We start from the raw sequence: 21,682 nt of genomic DNA, 5'->3' as shown, positions 1-21,682 counted from the left end.
CTCCCTGGGCCACCACAGAAATCCCACTGTTGCCGTGGTAATTAGCCAGATAGTCCTCTGTCATGGTGTTAAGTGAATCGTCTAATTATCATTTCTTATCTGGCTACCATTTGGAGAGAATACACATTTTTTATTTATTTAAATGTAACCTTTATTTAACTTGGCAAGTCGGCTAAGAACAAATTCTTATTTACAATGATGACCTACCGGGGACCAGTGGGTTAACTGCCTTGTTCAGTTGGCAGAACAACAGATTTTTACCTTGTCAGCTTGGGGATTCCATCTAGCAACCTTTTGGTTTCTTGCCCAACACTCTAACCACTAGGCTACCTGCTGCCCCCACATACACGCATACGTCAAAACAAAAGTTTGGGGTCACTTAGAAATGTCCTTGTTTTTGAAAGAAAAGCACATTTTTTTTGCCCATTAAAATAACATCAAATTGATCAGAAATGCAGTGTAGACATTGTTAATGTTGTAGCTGGAAACGGCAGATAAAAAAAAAAAGATATATATTTTTTACATTGAATATCTACAGAGGCGTACAGAGGTCCATTATCAGCAACCATCACTCCTGTGTTCCAATGGCACGTTGTGTTAGCTAATCCAAGTTTTTCATTTTAAAAGGCTAATTGATCATTAGAAAACCCTGTTGCAATTGTGTTAGCAAAGCTGAAATCTTTTGTTCTGATTTAAAGAAGCAATAAAACTGGCTTTCTTTAGAATAGTTGAGTATCTGGAGCATCAGCATTTGTGGGTTCGGTTCCAGGCTCAAAATGGCCAGAAACAAAGGACTTTCTTCTGAAACTTGTCAGGCTATTCCATGTGAGAATTTGCCAAGAAACTGAAGATCTCGTACAACGTTGTGTACTACTCCCTTCACAGAACAGTGCAAACTGGCTTTACAACATTTACAATGTCTACACTGTATTTCTGAACAATTTGATGTTATTTTAATGGACAAAAAATGTGCTTTTCTTTCAGAAACAAGGACATTTCAAAGTAACCCCAAACTTTTGAACGGTAGTGTACATACAGTACATGCATACACGGATGTCCTCTCCTACTGCATCCATCACAGGATAAACTCCTGGCGCCGCTGTTAAAACTCTGGGCTGCCTTGGAGCTGTACAAAGTAGACTAATGAAACAGTGTTCCTGGAAGGCGTGTCATTATACTGTTCTTTATGGTTTGTTTTGTCATTCTCCCACTCAGACCAGATCAGGTATGGTTAACTAGAAACAAGGGCATTTGGTTCTTCATTGTAGGCTTAGCCTGACTCCACCATAAGACTACAAATCCCATCATTGTTATCTTCATCTGTGCCCTCATGAATGCTGGGGATTGTTTTGTCGGCTAAGGGGAAGCGGGTCAGTGATTTGCAACAGGACTTCAATCAACCTTGAAATGAAACTGGACACTGGGCACTCCAACTCATCACAAACACTTTTAGAGGACAATAACTATCCTGGCCTGCCATTATATCTGGTCTGATTGATTAATCGACCCCTCCACCCCCCTGATTTCATTCTGATTGATTTACTCTCTATTTGAAAATAACAGGAAGGAATGCTCATGGTTCAGAACTGATTTATTGTCATACTGTCTGTGTTTTGAACTAATGGAGGACGTGAGCTCAGCTGTGGCCAATGGTTGAGAGGCAGGACTAAGCTGTGGCCAATGGCTGAGAGGCAGGACTAAGCTGTGGCCAATGGCTGAGAGGCAGGACTAAGCTGTGGCCAATGGCTGAGAGGCAGGACTAGAGTCTTTGTGTGGTCATGTTTTTATGCTTCTCGCTCTCTCTCACATTCTTTCTTCTTTCTCTTGCATTCTCTCTCTCATATTCTCATCATCATGTTTGACCCACATAGCTGGTTTGCATAGCCGTCGGACTGCAACGACCCTCCCTCCCTCCTTCTCTGTCTCTTACCTCCCACTGTTCCAGCCTCTGGCACCTTTTCTCAGCGTTGGGTTAATGATGCTCCGCTGTGTACACCCCTGACTGGACACACACCACACCCAGCTATTATAGTGTTTCCCTTTTCTCTTGTTGCCTGTCCATTATTCCCAGGAAAGAAGAGAGGGAGAGGTGAGGTTGCACTGTAGACCGACTCAGACAGGCAGGCTAATGTTCACAGCAGAATTCCTGGCATGCCATAGTAACCTGGCGCGTTCCTTTTCTGGGAGCCAGGCTCAGGCCTCACGTTGCAGAGTTATGTGGATATGGAGGTGTGTGTGTTTTGGTGCTTGAGTGCGGGGGTGAGTTGTTACTACAGGGAGTGGAATACTCTGAGCTAGGCTTGTGCCAGTATACCGGGGTATTTTCAATTACCTGCGGTATGTTTTTTGTCAAAAGCAAATGTGCGGGCGTCCCAAAGCTCTGGGGGGTGCGTGCTACCCCACTGCTTATAATATGTTAACTATCTAAGATGTGCCAAATAATTTATGTTCAGTCAGGGCTCCAGCTATGCATGTAGTTTGCTAAGTAGCTAAATGGCAGGATCAAGATCCCTGCTGTCTAAAGAATGGGGCACTCAGGCCTGTCCTCAGACTTGGGGTCACTAATACCCCACAGTGACATGACAGTCTAGAGTCTTCTGTTTGATGCAGTTTGATGTAGCTGTAGGCTACTAATGTGGTTGTGCCATGCAGCGATCTGTCGTTAGGCATGTCAAGGATTGATGGGCGGCAACAGAAATAGAAACGGCCCGGCCTATATTTAAAATTCAATGTATTCTAATTGAAGGTTTTCCTATGGAGTTGCTAGAGCTCTGGCCAGTGGGGCCTTTGGCTGCCATTGTCGGTCAACTCTGGTGTGCTGTTCTTGGTAGATTTGATTCACTCATCCGCCTTTCATTGATCGACTCTTTGCTCAAGATCATTGTTCATTCATACAGTAAATCATTGTTCATTCATACAGTAAATCATAGTGTATATGTTGTTTTTTCTGAATCTGATATTTTGCCCTTTCACACTCTTTTCCTGTCTATCGGTCTCTCCCTCCTCCTCTCTCCCTCCCTCCCCATGCAGTGAGCATGTCTGCAGATTCGTTTGGCGCCGGGGGCAGCGATGCCCAGCAGAGCCTACAGTCGTTCTGGCCACGCGTCATGGAAGAGATCAGGAACCTCACGGTGGTACGTCACGCCCTCCCTCCGTCACGCACACACACACCCAAGCATGGATGTTGCAGACACACACCCTTCATTGTGGTACACATGCATACCTCACAAGTGGTTTCCACATGACCTGCCCCTAACACCCCTTGGCTGTGTTTCAGAAGGATTTCCGCGTGCAGGAGTTGCCTCTCGCCCGAATCAAGAAAATCATGAAGCTGGATGAAGATGTGAAGGTAGGAGGCGGGACTTTCACATCACAGGTCACCACTCTCTGTGATCACTCTGATGTCTTCATCAACACCCTATTCAGATTACAAAACATGGCAATGTGTAGTTGAGGTGTCCACAGCTGGCTGAAATGAAGAGGATTCACAGGACCCACTCGCTCATTCTGTAGAAAAGGCTTTGAGGAGACATGTTATTTGCAATCGTACTTCATCAAATTGTATTTGTCACATACGCGTGTTTAGCAGATGTTATTGCGGGTGTAGTGAAATGCTTGTTTCGAGCTCCAACAGTGCAGTAATATCTAACAATTTACAACAATACACACACCCATCCCGTAGTGGCTAATAGACATGCAGTAGCAGCTTAATAGACGAGCATTAGCAGCTTTAATAGACGAGCAGTAGCAGCTTAATAGACGAGCAGTAGCAGCTTAATAGACGAGCAGTAGCAGCTTAATAGACGAGCAGTAGCAGCTTAATAGACGAGCAGTAGCAGCTTAATAGACGAGCAGTAGCAGCTTAATAGACGAGCAGTAGCAGCTTAATAGACGAGCAGTAGCAGCTTAATAGACGAGCAGTAGCAGCTTAATAGCGAGCAGTAGCAGCTTAATAGACGAGCAGTAGCAGCTTAATAGACGAGCAGTAGCAGCTTAATAGGCGAGCAGTAGCAGCTTAATAGACGAGCAGTAGCAGCTTAATAGCGAGCAGTAGCAGCTTAATAGGCGAGCAGTAGCAGCTTAATAGACGAGCAGTAGCAGCTTAATAGACGAGCAGTAGCAGCTTAATAGGCGAGCAGTAGCAGCTTAATAGACGAGCAGTAGCAGCTTAATAGCGAGCAGTAGCAGCTTAATAGGCGAGCAGTAGCAGCTTAATAGACGAGCAGTAGCAGCTTAATAGACGAGCAGTAGCAGCTTAATAGACGAGCAGTAGCAGCTTAATAGACGAGCAGTAGCAGCTTAATAGACGAGCAGCAGTAGCAGCTTAATAGACGAGCAGTAGCAGCTTAATAGCGAGCAGTAGCAGCTTAATAGGCGAGCAGTAGCAGCTTAATAGACGAGCAGTAGCAGCTTAATAGCAGTAGCAGCGAGCAGTAGCAGCTTAATAGACGAGCAGTAGCAGCTTAATAGACGAGCAGTAGCAGCTTAATAGCGAGCAGTAGCAGCTTAATAGACGAGCAGTAGCAGCTTAATAGACGAGCAGTAGCAGCTTAATAGGCGAGCAGTAGCAGCTTAATAGACGAGCAGTAGCAGCTTAATAGCAGCTTAATAGGCGAGCAGTAGCAGCTTAATAGACGAGCAGTAGCAGCTTAATAGACGAGCAGTAGCAGCTTAATAGACGAGCAGTAGCAGCTTAATAGACGAGCAGTAGCAGCTTAATAGACGAGCAGTAGCAATAGACGAGCAGTAGCAGCTTAATAGACGAGCAATAGACGAGCAGTAGCAGCTTAATAGACGAGCAGTAGCAGCTTAATAGACGAGCAGTAGCAGCTTAATAGACGAGCAGTAGCAGCTTAATAGACGAGCAGTAGCAGCTTAATAGACGAGCAGTAGCAGCTTAATAGACAGGAGCAGTAAGCAGCTTAATAGACAGGCAGTAACAGCTTAATAGACAGGCAGTAACAGCTGAACTGGGTGGAGGAAGAAGCTGAACTGAAGGCTGCAGTTACAACTTGCACGCAATTTTTGTTGATTGTAACTGAGTTGCTTGTTGACTGCTTCGTGAAACACCCCTCTGCAACTTATCTGCAACTTGGTTGCACCCAGTTGAAACTTTTCAACTTTGTGCAACTAGTTGCAAGCAACAGCCAATCAAAACAGACACTTTTGTCACAGGATCCATTCTAAGGTTCGGAATTCCGACCCAATTGTCATGTCAACACAGCTGTCAGTGCTGCGCAGCACAAACTGCAATCAGGGTAGAATGTATGCACACATGACTGTAAGTCGCTTTGGATAAAAGCGTCTGCTAAATGGCATTTATTATTATTATATTAGGGTAGACAGAAGAGAGACTAGCACAGCAGGAGAAGTATACAAATGATTGTACATGGTTTAGCAGTCAATAAATGTAAGTGAATCCAAACTTCTCCCTTACCAGTTTCAACTGAAATGGGCCAACCATTTGATACAGCAGTGTGAGGGGTTGAGAGGGCCCGCCTCGCAGGGGACTGTTTCCTGACTACTGCCGAGGTGTAATGGTTTTTCTGGTGCTTATAGCTGCCAAGCATCACCTAGATGGGTGCTACACTTCAGTAGTGGACTATCCAGCCTACCTACAGAGGAGGAGACAACAGACCAGGTGCCTGATGAAGATCACTGGGCTTGTCTAAGTAACTGACTGACACGGCTCCCTCTCTGTGCCATCGAAGCTCCCTCCTCTTAAGCTACTGCCCAGCCTTCCTGAACTGCTTGTCTGAATGTAACAGTATAGCTTCTGTCCCTCTCCTCGCCCCTACCTGGGCTCGAACCAGGGACCCTCTGCACACATCGACAACAGCCACCCTCGAAGCATCGTTACCATCGCTCCACAAAAGCAGCGGCCTTTGCAGAGCAAGGGGAACAACTACTTCAAGGTCTCGGAGCGAGTGACATCACTGATTGAAACGCTATTAGCACGCACCCTGCTAACTAGCTAGCCATTTCACATTGGTTACATAAACAACACCTTATCTGAATCTGTGGAAGACCATCGCCCAAGACTTGCCAGATCTTTTATACATTTTACAGTGTTTTTGAGATTCTGTTCGTAATGCAAAAAGATATATAAAAATAAATATATTGTAGTTTGTTGCTAGCTTGGTTAGCTCATAGCTAGCTAGCTGTGTTGGTGTTTACGATGTCATTTTGGCTAACTAGCTAAATTGTACAGGCTGTTCTATATCAGTGTTGTTACAATAACCAAACGGTTGGATAAACAAATTATTTGTGAAACCACAATGTAAGGCAGCAGGTGACATGATTGGCTGTTGCATGCAATTTTATTTTCGTTTGAGTTCCTTCATGTAACAGCAAAGTTGCTTGAGATGATGTAATTTGCAACTAAAATTGCATGAAAGTTGCTTCATATAACCCAAGCCGTGGAGATCAGCAGATCACTGACATGCTGCACATCTAGAGGGACCCTTCTGCTAGCCATGACGCAGAGTGTGTGTGTTTGTTATGCTAGCCATGACCCAGCAGCTCTGTAGCCTGCTGCTTGCCTTCCGGGCGAACTCCCAGACATGCCCAAATTCTAAATGTCACTCAGTGGAAATTTTTTCAAAGGTTTAGGTTAGGTCTCTTCCCTTTAGTAGCAAAGGCTACGGGCGGCCTATCTATACAACCCTATCTAGTTGTGTAAGTTTGTCTGTTCTGTGTGTGTGTTCCCTGTTTCCCCCTAGTTATAACATGTCATCACTGTGTCTCCATAGATGATCAGTGCGGAGGCTCCAGTGCTGTTTGCCAAGGCAGCTCAGATCTTCATTACAGAGCTCACGCTGAGGGCCTGGATTCACACTGAAGACAACAAGAGACGCACCTTACAGGTCAGTTACACCCTCCCTAGTGTGTAAAGAGGTCACGCAAGCATCTTCTCTAGTCTGTAAAGAGGTCACGCGCCTGTGCGCGCACGCAGATGCACATGCAGTCTGCTGACCCAATTTTACATTTAAAGACAACACATGCAGTTGTGCTGGTCCCTGTGTGTGTGTGTGTGTGTGTAGAGGCCCCACACCGCCATCCCCTGAGGACCGGCTCTGTTAAAATCCTTTTCTGTCTGTCCCCTCTGAAAGCAAACCTTGGCTCCCGTGACCCACTTTTACTCGCAACGCCATTTTGCTCTCTTATCCCAGAGCCAGGAGAATTACATAATATAATATATGCCATTTAGCAGACGCTTTTATCCAAAGCGACTTAGTCATGTGTGCATACATTCTACGTATGGGTGGTCCCGGGGATCGAACCCACTACCCTGGCGTTACAAGCGCCATGCTCTACCAACTGAGCTACACAGGACCACTTACATGGATCCTGGAGTGAGGCTAGGGAATGGGGAAGACCTAGAGAGAGACAAAGTGAAAGCGATTGTGGGGAGAGAGTGTGAGAGAAGAGAACGGGAGAGCGAGTGAGAGAAGCAAGAGGAAGGGACAGAGAGAAAAGAGGGAGACTGGGAGAGGGATAGAAAAGAGAGGGAGAGAAGAGTGGGTTGATCAGAGTGGTTTTGAAAGCCCGGGCTAGTCGCACCTGTGTGTCAGGGAGGGCAGACTAGCCAGTCAGCCATACAATGAAATATTAAAGCAGAGTGCCCCAGTTCTCTCTCTTCTTCATCCATGCACATAAAGCCATCAAAGTATTCACACCCCTTGACTCTTTCCACATTTTGTTGTTACAAAGTGGTATTCAAATACATTTAATTGAAATGTCTTGTCAACCTTCTACACAACATACTCTGTCAAAGTCAAAGAAAAATTCTAACATTTTTTTTTTTAAATTACAATAACTACTAATATCTTGATTAGATAATTATTCAACCCCGAGTCAATACATGTTAGAATCACAGCTATTACAGCTGTGTTTTTTGGGGGGTATGTCTCTAAGAGCTTTGCACACCTGCATTGTAAAATATTTGCTAGACAGCCATTTTTAAGTCTTGCCATAGATTTCGAAGCCAATTTAGGTCAAAACTGTATCTAGGCCACTCAGAAATGTTCAATGTCATCTTGGTAAGCAACTCCAATTTGCAAGGTTGCTAGTCGACTAGCGTTACGTTAGCAATGCATTAGTCATCCAGTTCCTATCAACACATATCTTACAGCTGTATTAAATTAAACCATCTAACCAGTTATCAAATAATGTTACCGGTTTATGTAGTTCTCTTGGCCAGCTAGCTAAAGTTAGCTGGCTGAGCTAGCTAACAGGCTAAAATAACTAAGTAATCTAGCCAACCACCACCGTCAACAAAGCTAAGTAGTAAGCCAGAGAACAACTAGTCTAGCACAGGCAGGGACCAACAGAACACACGCAAAAAAAGCCAGCAGACGTGAAGTAGAGAAAGCGGAAACTTAACGATTGACGGTTGGGTCATTCTCACGGAACTGGTATTTGACCCCAAAATTCTCAAGTGTTATTTTTCACGAAATTACCTTTTGGTTCACTGAGATTAGGATCAGATTTTATGCATTTTTTCACAAAAATGCACAATATATATATATATTTATTTTCCCTCCACAATTACCAGTGCAAAAATGTTAATTACCGCAAAATGTTAATTACCGCAACTTTTTATCCAAGGTCTTTACAGGTAATATTGGGTTATTAAAATGTCGATATTCATGGCATATAAGAGAATAACTTAACTTAAACTTTATTTCAAAACTGATTGGAGTGTTACGGTAATGAGACCACACACACTGGTTTTATGTAATAAATATTTTAGTTTAATGTCAATTTAAAGTAGTATACCATTTTTAAATTACAAATTACAGCAAGATATTTTGTTTTATTCAAATAAATTAGCTTTTTCTAAAGTAAAATTGTATAAAATTACCAGAGAATTTAATCCAGACGCATTTCGGTAATGGGAATTTAGGGTGGAAATCTATTTAAAGTAAAACAACATGATTGTTGATTGTTGCAGATGCATCATGGTTTTGTAATCCCATTTGCTGCAGACATGTTTAAAATTGGTTTCATGATAATCACCTAGCTGAGTTGGCTAAGGAGAGAGGTGCTTCAGAGGGAGAGGCCATATCGCCAACCGAGGGGGAGTCTGCTAATCCAATAGCGATATAGTGAGGTAAATCTAAAGAAAGATTCCAGAGGCAATCATCCAGAGGCGGCATTGGTCACAGGAGATGAGGAGGAGAGTCTACAATAAAACTGCGATCATAGGAAAACTCCAGGCAGATTGAAATTATCACAACAGTACAGTCAGTCATCTACGGTAGCTCGCTAGTACTAAGCCAAGGTTGAAAAACTCTGGTACCCTACTTTGTGGAGATCACGCGGCCCTCACGTGTTGGAAATCTGATTGGTTGTTTACTTAACACCGCCTTGTGTTTGGTGGATTATAGCTCACCACTGACAACACTCGGTCTGCATGGCTAGTGGCTAACGTTAGCCAACTCAAGCTAACTAACGCAGAGTAGTTTCTCTGTAAGACGTTGAGAAATAGTGCATTGTGGGTAGTTTAGAAGATATCCCTGGACATAAGTTATTAAATATGTTAAAAAACTCAACATAAGTATGTTTGTAGTTATAGGTAACCATATATCGTGACTACAACTAAGTTACTAAGTCTTTGACCACACTGTGTTTTTACTTTGGTGAGTAAAAACAAATGCTTCCTACCCTTTAATAACCTCGAAATAGAATGCCAATTTGGTTTCAAGTTCCTCACGTTAATTGCATTTTTACACCACAGGTGGTGTTACATGTGTTTTATTAATAAGACAGCTCTGCTTGCAATCACACTCATTCTATCTCTCTTTCACACACACACACACTCCGGCTCTCGTCGGTGCTAGGGTTCCGTTGTGCCAACGGCACGCCGATCAGGGTCTCCATGGCGACGCTCATCAATATAACAACTGGATGTGACCCAGTGTTACCTGATATATTAATCTCACAGCGCTATAAATACACATATGTAGGGGGCCCCAATGGGGGGACTTAGATGCCAATATCCTGTGGAAAATGACACACACACTAGAGGAGTGGGCCTCGGGAGGACAGTGATGCTAAGAATACATCACACAACTCCCGGTGTCCTGAATCTGGTGCTGCTCACAGTGGGCCTATGGCTCTATGGCTAATTCTGCTGTTTTTACATGGTATGTGTTGATTGAAGTAGGCAACGCTTTTTACAGTTCCACTGAGAGCAAACTCCTTTTTACTATTGTCTACAAAGCTGTTGGAGTTTGACCTAGAAGTTTTTTATAAACTGTCTTTTCTTCGAACGCTTTCAAAAGGCTATATTTGGAGCAGCAGCAGAAGTACAAAGACAGTTTTATATTTAGCCTAGTTTTTTCATATACTGATGAGGAGCCTAATGTTCAACCTCAACTCTTATTTCCTGTGTTACAGAGGAACGACATTGCCATGGCGATAACGAAGTTTGACCAGTTTGACTTCCTTATCGACATTGTGCCCCGGGACGAGCTCAAGCCCCCCAAACGACAGGTAGGGGTGTGTGTGTGTGTGTGTGTGGTGTGTGTGTGTGTGTGTGTGTGTGTGTGTGTGTGTGTGTGTGTGTGTGTGTGTGTGGGTCTATCTACATTTACTTTCAGGACCCCGTCAGGGTGGAGTACCACTCCTGGCAGCCTAGAGACGCTGTAAACATCCTTGACTGGAAGCTGGGGTTTGGACAGCAAGGGCTTTCAGTCGGATGTTTGCAGCGTCTGGCTGCCCATTACTTCCAACAGTGCCACCATAGCCTCTAATCTCCATCAGAACCACCACCAATAAATACACCACCATAGCCTCTAATCTCCATCAGAACCACCACCAATACACCACCATAGCCTCTAATCTCCATCAGAACCACCACCAATAAATACACCACCATAGCCTCTAATCTCCATCAGAACCACCACCAATACACCACCATAGCCTCTAATCTCCATCAGAACCACCACCAATACACCACCATAGCCTCTAATCTCCATCAGAACCACCACCAATAAATACACCACCATAGCCTCTAATCTCCATCAGAACCACCACCAATACACCACCATAGCCTCTAATCTCCATCAGCACCACCACCAATAAATACACCACCATAGCTTCTAATCTCCATCAGAACCACCACCAATACACCACCATAGCTTCTAATCTCCATCAGAACCACCACCAATCCCCCATTTGAATCACTATCAACATAATCACCACTGTGTTAACGGCTGCCCCCTCTACCACATTACAGTCCTGACTCAGATTAATGGTGTGTTAGGCTGAACAGTGGCTCCTAAGCATTTTAAGTTGTGGCCAATTAAATAGACCGATTCACCAAGTCTGTGGCCAGGGGTGTAAACATCCTACACTCTCAGCTGTGACATCATCGAGCTGGGAGAGGGGTGTTTACGCTTCTGGTGACGGGGAAACTGCCACCTCCTACAGTACCCTGGAAGATCAACCAACCCACACCTTTTAGGGAACTGTTACCTTGTACTTCTGACAATGATGAGGCCTTGAGTTGACTTTTCTGAGCACAAAGAAACATGGTGCTTATAGTGCTGTGGCATTGCTCTAGCTGGCAGTTGTTAGACCATATCAGACTAGACACAAAGAGCCTTCGTGCTTGTTAATGGCTGACGAAATGTCCAATGTGTCATTGAATGAGCTTTCCATTCACAGTTTATGATTAAAACATTCTCAATAGTGTGCCAAGGTCTTGTTTTCATGAATGGAAACGATCCCTTTCTGTCTGCTGAAGTGTTCTTGTGTTCTGAAAAGTGTTGTTGGGTTGTGAAAACCCATTGTCTTGACGAAGACCCACAAGGCCTTGAGCCTGAGTGTTGTTGACTGGGGATCATCAAGGTCCTCCAGTGCTAATGGATCCTCTGACTGTGTCCCAATCGGTACCCTATTCCCTATGTAGTGCACTACTTTTGACCAGGGCCCATAGGGCTCCCATAGGGCTCCCATAGGGCTCTGGTCAAAAGCAGTGCACTGAATAGGGAATATGGTGCCATTTGGGATGTACACTCTATTTAGAATCAAATTACTCATCCATCCAGGCCCTATCAGTTATTAATCTGGGTCTCTTACCTATTGTATTACACTGGCAAAATAATTAATGGAGATGTAATGGACTGATAGGCTTCTCTGTTATCCCCTCTCTCTTTCTCTCACCATCTCTCTCGCTCTCTCTCTCACCATGTCTTTCTTTTTTTCTCTCTCTCTCTCTTTCCCCCTCTCTTTTTGTATGTGTACAGGAGGAGGTGCGTCAGTCGGTGGCCCCAGCAGAGCCGGTTCAGTACTACTTCACCCTGGCTCAGCAGCCAGGCCAGGTGCAGGGCCAGCAGGCCACTGGACAACAGGCTACCACCATCCAGCCTGGACAGATCATCATCGCACAGCCACAGCAAGGACAGGTAAACTGGAGAACAGACCTGCACTGACACAGACGGAGAGACCACGTGTGCAGACACACACGCACCACACCAGACACACGGAGCATACTACTCCACAAACAACCGGTAAGCTACCAACAGTCAACCTAGGCAAAGATGTAGTGTACACCACACACACCGTGGCACAGCCTGGCAGATCACCAGCTCTCCTAACACTCTCCCAGTCAACAACCCTCTCCAACCCTGTCCACTATAAAGCAGTGTGAATGGGGTAATAACAGTGGGTTTTATTGATATTATCCTTGGCAAGCACAAACCGCACTCTGGCCTCCACTCTTTCCCACCAGCAGGGATGAATGTCCCGTTCACACCCAGCACACAAACACACAGCTATAAAAGCAGTGATGCAGGGCCATTTGATCTGCCCACTTCAGTCACTCCCCTCTGCTGGATGTCCAGAACAGTACAGTAACACTAGGGCTGTGTCCCTGTCACCCTATTCAGTGCACTACTTTTGACCAGGGCCCATAGGGATTAGGGTGCCATTTGGGATGTAACCTAGACTCCCTGTGAGACTGCTCTCTGCCACTCCACTGTACTTATCTCTGAAGAGGAGGAACATATGACTAAACAGATGGGTGGGTTGCCCCCTCATCCCTAGTCTTTTTCCTTCTCTGAGTGTGGTTCCCCAGGCACCCCTCTGTCTCTCTTTTGTGTTCCCTCTCTTGCTCCATTATTCTCGCTCCCTGTTGAATGTGTTCTCTCTCCTTGCTTCAGCAGGCTGCCTTCGTTTCACTGATCTTTCACAGTTCCAAAGCCACAGTCAGGCTAGAGCTGCTACTGTTACTGTTACTACCACAGTCCCCTCACAGTCACCGAGCAGAGCAGGGGAGGTCACTACATGACTGGCACCTTAGAATAGGTGACTAGTTTAGACTACTGGGTTACAGTTAAGAGGCCAGGGAGGAAAGGGATGGTGGGATGGAAGAGGGGAAAGGATCTGAAAAACAGATGGATAAAGTGTGAGATTCCTGGGGATTGAGAGAGGAGGGTAATGAGGTCCTAATTCATTGCTGTGTGTGTGTGTGTGTGTGTGTGTGTGTGTGTGTGTGTGTGTGTGTGTGTGTGTGTGTGTGTGTGTGTGTGTGTGTGTGTGTGTGTGTGTGTGTGTGTGTGTGTGTGTGTGTGTGTGTGTGTGTGTGTGTGTGTGTGTGTGTGTGTGTGTGTGTGTGTGTGTGTGTGTCTTTGCCAGACTTGCCTGCTAAGAGCTTTCGGTGTCACTAGTCGTCACTGTTGCACCAGTTCTGTCACATTCCCACAAAGTTCCTAACGGACTGATCTGTTACGAAACCAAACCCTCATTTCTATTGCACATCTACAGTGTCTTATTGGAACTCCCATTTCCTACTGTAGGATACATCTTTATCTTCATTAACAGCTGCTCTTTCTCCATTAAATCTGCATCCCTTCGGCTCTATGCATTTCTTCCAACCATAATTCAGTTCACATGCTCATTGTTTGTTGTGTGTGATCTGATGACCGGTGTCTGACTGTGTGTGTGATCTGATGACCGGTGTCTGACTGTGTGTGTGATCTGATGACCGGTGTCTGACTGTGTGTGTGTGTGATCTGATGACCGGTGTCTGACTGTGTGTGTGTGTGTGATCTGATGACCGGTGTCTGTGTGTGTGTGTGATCTGATGACCGGTGTCTGACTGTGTGTGTGTGTGTGATCTGATGACCGGTGTCTGTGTGTGTGTGTGTGTGTGATCTGATGACCGGTGTCTGTGTGTGTGTGATCTGATGCCCGGTGTCTGACTGTGTGTGTGTGTGTGATCTGATGACCGGTGTCTGTGTGTGTGTGATCTGATGCCCGGTGTCTGTGTGTGTGTGATCTGATGACCGGTGACTGTGTGTGATCTGATGACCGGTGTCTGACTGTGTGTGTGTGTGATCTGATGACCGGTGTCTGACTGTGTGTGTCTGACTGTGTGTGTATGATCTGATGACAGGTGTGTGTGTGTGCTACTTTTTCCTCTGCACTCTGCACTCTGCATGTGCTTGTAGTCATGTTTGTAAAGCTCCCTCTTTCTCTTCCTCTCTTCCTTCCCCCCTTCAGGTGCTGCAGGGGACCACAATGCAACAGTTACAGCAGGTGCAGGTAGCCCAGTCACAGGGCACACCTATCACGGTAACCCCCCCACATCTGAAACACCCCTCCCCATCCCAGTACTCCTAGTTGTAGGGTGAAGTTGCTCCTAGATGCTGATCTTGGATCAGTTTTGCAATTACCCCACTAAATAGTTAAAGTTAGGGTTGGGAGAGGGGATGCTGATTCTAGATCTGTACCTAGTGGAAATGTCATCCCGGAGCGCACCCCTCCACATTTAATCAGGAAGGTTAGTTTACCCCATGAGGGCCTTCCTTTCTCTCCTGTCCATCTCATCTCCTGTTGGTGCTCCAGGTCTGCAGTTTAACTTTTGACTCAGCAGCAGCTGGCTCATTAGGGATGTTAGTCAGATCAGATTAACTGTCTCATTAGGGACGTTAGTCAGATCTACTGGCTCATTAGTGATGTTAGTCAGATCTACTGGCTCATTAGGGATGTTAGTCAGATCAGATTAACTGTCTCATTAGGGACGTTAGTCAGATCAGATTAACTGTCTCATTAGTGATGTTAGTCAGATCTACTGGCTCATTAGGGATGTTAGTCAGATCAGATTAACTGACTCATTAGGGATGTTAGTCAGATCAGATTAGCTGGCTCATTAGGGATGTTAGTCAGATCAGATTAACTGTCTCATTAGGGATGTTAGTCAGATCTACTGGCTCATTAGTGATGTTAGTGAGATCAGATTAACTGTCTCATTAGGGACGTTAGTCAGATCTACTGGCTCATTAGTGATGTTAGTCAGATCTACTGGCTCATTAGTGATGTTAGTCAGATCTACTGGCTCATTAGTGATGTTAGTCAGATCTACTGGCTCATTAGGGATGTTAGTCAGATCAGATTAACTGTCTCATTAGGGACGTTAGTCAGATCTACTGGCTCATTAGTGATGTTAGTCAGATCTACTGGCTCATTAGTGATGTTAGTCAGATCTACTGGCTCATTAGTGATGTTAGTCAGATCTACTGGCTCATTAGTGATGTTAGTCAGATCTACTGGCTCATTAGTGATGTTAGTCAGATCTACTGGCTCATTAGTGATGTTAGTCAGATCTACTGGCTCATTAGTGATGTTAGTCAGATCAACTGGCTCATTAGTGATGTTAGTCAGATCTACTGGCTCATTAGTGATGTTAGTCAGATCAGATTAGCTGTCTCATTAGGGATGTTAGTCAGATCAGATTAGCTGGCTCATTAGGGATGTTAGTCAGATCAGATTAACTGTCTCATTAGGGACGTTAGTCAGATCTACTGGCTCATTAGTGATGTTAGTCAGATCATATTAGCTGTCTCATTAGGGATGTTAGTCAGATCAGATTAGCTGGCTCATTGGGGATGTTAGTCAGATCAGATTAGCTGTCTCATTAGGGACGTTAGTCAGATCAGATTAGCTGTCTCATTGGGGATGTTAGTCAGATCAGATTAGCTGTCTCATTAGGGACGTTAGTCAGATCAGATTAGCTGTCTCATTGGGGATGTTAGTCAGATCAGATTAGCTGTCTCATTGGGGACCTTAGTCAGATCAGATTAGCTGTCTCATTAGGGATGTTAGTCAGATCAGGTGGCTCATTAGATCAGATCGGATCGGCTGGTTTATTAGGGACGTTAGATCGGATCGGCTGGTTTATTAGGGACGTTAGATCGGATCGGCTGGTTTATTAGGGACGTTAGATCCGATCGGCTGGTTTATTAGGGACGTTAGATCGGATCGGCTGGTTTATTAGGGACGTTAGATCGGATCGGCTGGTTTATTAGGGACGTTAGATCTGATCGGCTGGTTTATTAGGGACGTTAGATCGGATCGGCTGGTTTATTAGGGACGTTAGATCGGATCGGCTGGTTTATTAGGGACGTTAGATCGGATCGGCTGGTTTATTAGGGACGTTAGATCGGATCGGCTGATTTATTAGGGACGTTAGATCCGATCGGCTGGTTTATTAGGGACGTTAGATCGGATCGGCTGGTTTATTAGGGACGTTAGATCGGATCGGCTGTTTTATTATGGACGTTAGATCGGATCGGCTGGTTTATTAGGGACGTTAGATCGGATCGGCTGGTTTATTATGGACGTTAGATCGGATCGGCTGGTTTATTAGGGACGTTAGATCGGATCGGCTGGTTTATTATGGACGTTAGATCGGATCGTCTGGTTTATTAGGGACGTTAGATCGGATCGGCTGATTTATTAGGGACGTTAGATCTGATCGGCTGGTTTATTAGGGACGTTAGATCTGATCGGCTGGTTTATTAGGGACGTTAGATCTGATCGGCTGGTTTATTAGGAACGTTAGATCTGATCGGCTGGTTTATTAGGGACGTTAGATCTGATCGGCTGGTTTATTAGGGACGTTAGATCTGATCGGCTGATTTATTAGGGACGTTAGATCTGATCGGCTGGTTTATTAGGGACGTTAGATCTGATCGGCTGGTTTATTAGGGACGTTAGATCTGATCGGCTGATTTATTAGGGACGTTAGATCTGATCGGCTGGTTTATTAGGGACGTTAGATCTGATCGGCTGGTTTATTAGGGACGTTAGATCTGATCGGCTGGTTTATTAGGGACGTTAGATCTGATCGGCTGATTTATTAGGGACGTTAGATCTGATCGGCTGGTTTATTAGGGACGTTAGATCTGATCGGCTGGTTTATTAGGGACGTTAGATCTGATCGGCTGGTTTATTAGGGACGTTAGATCTGATCGGCTGGTTTATTAGGGACGTTAGATCGGATCGGCTGGTTTATTAGGGACGTTAGATCTGATCGGCTGATTTATTAGGGACGTTAGATCTGATCGGCTGATTTATTAGGGACGTTAGATCTGATCGGCTGGTTTATTAGGGACGTTAGATCTGATCGGCTGGTTTATTAGGGACGTTAGATCTGATCGGCTGGTTTATTAGGGACGTTAGATCTGATCGGCTGGTTTATTAGGGACGTTAGATCTGATCGGCTGGTTTATTAGGGACGTTAGATCTGATCGGCTGGTTTATTAGGGACGTTAGATCTGATCGGCTGGTTTATTAGGGACGTTAGATCTGATCGGCTGGTTTATTAGGGACGTTAGATCTGATCGGCTGGTTTATTAGGGACGTTAGATCTGATCGGCTGGTTTATTAGGGACGTTAGATCTGATCGGCTGGTTTATTAGGGACGTTAGATCTGATCGGCTGGTTTATTAGGGACGTTAGATCTGATCGGCTGGTTTATTAGGGGCGTTAGATCTGATCGGCTGGTTTATTAGGGACGTTAGATCTGATCGGCTGGTTTATTAGGGACGTTAGATCTGATCGGCTGGTTTATTAGGGACGTTAGATCTGATCGGCTGGTTTATTAGGGACGTTAGATCTGATCGGCTGGTTTATTAGGGACGTTAGATCTGATCGGCTGGTTTATTAGGGACGTTAGATCTGATCGGCTGGTTTATTAGGGACGTTAGATCTGATCGGCTGGTTTATTAGGACGTTAGATCTGATCGGCTGGTTTATTAGGGACGTTAGATCTGATCGGCTGGTTTATTAGGGACGTTAGATCTGATCGGCTGGTTTATTAGGGACGTTAGATCGTCTGGATTTCTTTCTTTCCTTCTTTCTTTGGGACAATCATCACATTACATGTCTCAGTCACCAGACTCTGTCGTTCAACAATGAATCTTCCTTCTCCACCCCGAAGGGAGGGGCTCCAATGACCATGCAGGTGGGAGACCAGCAGGTCCAGATAGTACAGGCATCGTCCCAGGGCCAGACCCAGACGGTGCAGTCAGGACAGACCATGCAGGTCATGCAGCAGATAATCACCAACTCCGCAGAGATCCAGCAGATACCAGTAAGAGAGACAGATATAGAGGAGGAAAGTCTCCTAGAATGACCTTACTGGAAAGATTATAATCATTGTAAAGCTCCATTTTCGAATGATATTTACACAACATTTTCTTCAGTTAAATATTGGAGATAAATCTCCTTATAGTTGGTGAACCTTATACGGTCCTCCATTTTGACGCTCTGCTCTAACTAGCTCAGTGATCATGATAACCTCTGCGTTGTGTATCTATGACCTTCCCATCCTAAAGTGTGTCTCCCCTGTGTGGTGACTGTGTGCAGGTGCAGCTGAACAATGGTCAGTTGCAGTACATTCGGCTGGCACAGCCTGTCTCTGGCACACAGGTGGTTCAGGGACAGATCCAGACGCTGGGTAACACTCAGCAGGTACAGGTACTGAACATGGACCTTTAAAAAAAATCCATAGTATCGCATCAGATGTGTGTAGACACTTCACCTCTGTAATGTAGTGTCTGGTACCGTATCACTGTTAGTTTAGGAAATATCATTAAGGTAGTAAAAATATGATAACATTCTAAATATGATACGATTATTCGTCTTAAAATTGTGTGTTTTCAATATTGTTTTGTAAATCTATTTCTATATTGTTAATTTCCTTCAGTTGCATTTTAAGAGGTGTAGGTTTGAATAGTGGCTGTGTGAAGCACTGTGACTGACTGACTCCTCTCTCTCTCTCCCTCTGGTTTGTTCTCAGATTACACAGACTGAGCAAGGCCAGCAGCAATTCAACCAGTTCACTGACGGACAGGTAAGAGGAACATCTCAGTGACCTCTCACTCCTGTCGCTCGCTCACTCACTCACATCCTTTACTCTCTCTCTCTCCTTACAGCAGTTGTATCAGATTCAGCAGGTGATGCCGGCGGGACAGGACCTGAGCCAGCCGTTGTTCATCCAGTCCACCAATCAGACTGCTGATGGACAGGTCACCACACAGGTCAGCACAGACTGAGGCTCTGGAAGCATCCTCCTGACCACCAAACCATTGACCACACCACCTGCTACCATCCATAAGGACAACACTGGCTCAAACGCCAAGGGATCTCCTAGGAGGCGTCCAAAATGGTCAAAAGTAGAGCCCAATATAGGGTGCCATTTGGGATGTACCCTTACTTTCATTCAATACACTGGTCTATGACATGATATCGGTACTTAAAATGAACTGTCTGACAACAACCGTTCTTAATTCAGTATACTGGGTCACATACCAAAGGGACTGCTCTACAACTCCCTCTCATTCCCATTTAATATCGTCTCACTCTGCCTCCGTTAGTTCCTCCAGGCACCCACTCTCACCTGATAGGTTCCCCAAAAAAAGCACCCATTCATGAGAGCTACACACAGGGTATCTGAACACTGAATCCTCCAGGACCCAACTCTCCTCCGTTTTAGTGACCAGCTGTCTGTCTGTAAACCCTTTATGTACAAACCTCCTCTGTATATTCTCTGTCTCTCTGAAGTACACTATATGGGTGGCTCGTGTGTTCTCTATGGGTACGTCCCAAATGGCTCCCTATTCCCTATACAATGCACTCATTTTGACCACGGTCCAAAGGGTTTTGGTCAAAAGTAGTGCTCTATATAGGGAATAGAATGCATTGGGATGCATCCTATGGAACTCTTGGCCCTTGTTTTGTCTACAAGCCAAGAGAACATAAATCCTTTCTTTGTAATGTTTTTATGTGTAGACGTTTCAAATAATAATCTATAAAGCCATACTCTTACCTAACCCATTTATTTCACAATAAATCATTGTCAATTGTACGAGACCAGCCATGATAGGTCAATTAAGTTATGTTAGTTTCTGGCAGGTTTTTCACATTGACGAGACATTGCCATCGATGAAAGGGCTTCTAACTGTATGATTGAGTTTGAATTGTGTGTGTGTGTGTGTGTGTGTGTGTGTGTGTGTGTGTGTGTGTGTGTGTGTGTGTGTGTGTGTGTGTGTGTGTGTGTGTGTGTGTGTGTGTGTGTGTGTGTGTGTGTGTGTGTGTGTGTGTGTGTGTGTCATTCAATATTGTGCAGTTACTGCAGTATACTTTCCCCATGGCCCAGTGATCCTATTCACCTCTTCAGTGCCCCCTCTTCTCTATTTCCTCTTCTATTCCCCTCTCTGTCTCTCCATTCATTTCCACTGATCACTCTATCATTGTTAGAGCAGGGAGAGGTTAGGCCTTTCTGTCTCTGCAGTCTCTTCTTTCTCTCTTTTTCTCTCCATTTACTGTTTCCTGTATCCAGAGAGGTTTGTGGTTCTCCTGCCTGCTCTGAGGACGTCTCCTGTATAAAAACAACTCCATTGGGAGAAAGGCCTCTTTTTATAAACTCTTATTTTGAAATCCTGTTGTAACTTGTCAATGTTCATTTGTTTTTATGATCACCCCTCTCCCTCCTCCCCTTTCTTATTTAGTAAGTTTAATTGTTATCATTGCTGTTCTTATTATTGTCGATTTGCATGTAGTTTAAACTGCCAGCATGATATGCAATAGATGGGTAGACATTCTATTTTGTAAGCAAACTTTGGGTTTGTGAGTAAATAAAATGCAAATAAAAAACATTACATGCAATCTTTTTTCAACAGAAGTTTTTCTGCATTTTTCCCCCCGACAGTATTGTTGTGATGTGTGCATAAAAAAGATTATGTAAGAGGATTTAAATCTATTCATAAACTATTGGTAACCACTGTGTAGTACAACAAGCACTGTTCTTTAGCAAAGCGTATTTCGCATACCGTATAGCCATTTTGGGTACTTCAGATAATTACAGACATCTGTGATAATCTACGGATTTCTGTGCGGCCTTATCACATAGAATATATCAAATAATTAAATAAGATCATTTTAAAATAACAATAGAATAACAAAGCCTTAAAATATAATCTTTTTAAATATAAACCATCAATGGAATGGAGCCAATGGAATGGCATCAAACGCATGGATACCATGGAAACCATGTGTTTGATGTATTGGATACCATGGAAACCATGTGTTTGATGTATTGGATACCATGGAAACCATGTGTTTGATGTATTGGATACCATGGAAACCATGTGTTTGATGTATTGGATACCATGGAAACCATGTGTTTGATGTATTGGATACCATGGAAACCATGTGTTTGATGTATTGGATACCATTCCACTCATTCTGCTCCAGACATTGCACATCTATTTGACTGAAGTCAATAATTGTAAGAGTTGCCGTGTTAATTGAAAATAATGCCATTGTTGGTCATTTTTTCATACATTTTGGTATTTTCTCCTGAACCATATGGTATATCCACTAG

The 21,682-nt window shown here is 44.4% G+C and overlaps 1 protein-coding gene across 16 annotated transcripts in view; it reads left to right on the top strand.

Moving 5' to 3' along the window:
• Positions 1–20,964, top strand: part of LOC124012608 (nuclear transcription factor Y subunit gamma-like) — a 58,914-nt gene extending 37,950 nt beyond the window's left edge. For 6 of the 16 annotated variants that reach the window (XM_046326417.1, XM_046326424.1, XM_046326420.1 and 3 more), the window contains 10 exons: positions 3,031–3,134; positions 3,278–3,349; positions 6,753–6,866; positions 10,405–10,500; positions 12,258–12,416; positions 14,515–14,586; positions 18,236–18,388; positions 18,664–18,774; positions 19,097–19,150; positions 19,233–20,964. In XM_046326417.1, the coding sequence (XP_046182373.1) occupies positions 3,031–3,134; positions 3,278–3,349; positions 6,753–6,866; positions 10,405–10,500; positions 12,258–12,416; positions 14,515–14,586; positions 18,236–18,388; positions 18,664–18,774; positions 19,097–19,150; positions 19,233–19,352 (1,055 nt within the window). In that variant the 3' untranslated portion in view covers positions 19,353–20,964. The remainder of the gene's footprint in view (positions 1–3,030; positions 3,135–3,277; positions 3,350–6,752; positions 6,867–10,404; positions 10,501–12,257; positions 12,417–14,514; positions 14,587–18,235; positions 18,389–18,663; positions 18,775–19,096; positions 19,151–19,232) is intronic. The other 10 variants (XM_046326418.1, XM_046326430.1, XM_046326425.1 and 7 more) reach the window with 5 other exon arrangements.
• The last annotated feature ends 718 nt before the right edge of the window (positions 20,965–21,682 follow it).

The sequence above is a fragment of the Oncorhynchus gorbuscha genome, linkage group LG24 (assembly GCF_021184085.1).
Source record: "Oncorhynchus gorbuscha isolate QuinsamMale2020 ecotype Even-year linkage group LG24, OgorEven_v1.0, whole genome shotgun sequence".
NCBI classification, from domain to species: Eukaryota; Metazoa; Chordata; class Actinopteri; order Salmoniformes; family Salmonidae; genus Oncorhynchus; species Oncorhynchus gorbuscha.
Note: the sequence above shows the minus strand (reverse complement) of the source record. Positions and strands in the feature narration are given on the sequence as shown.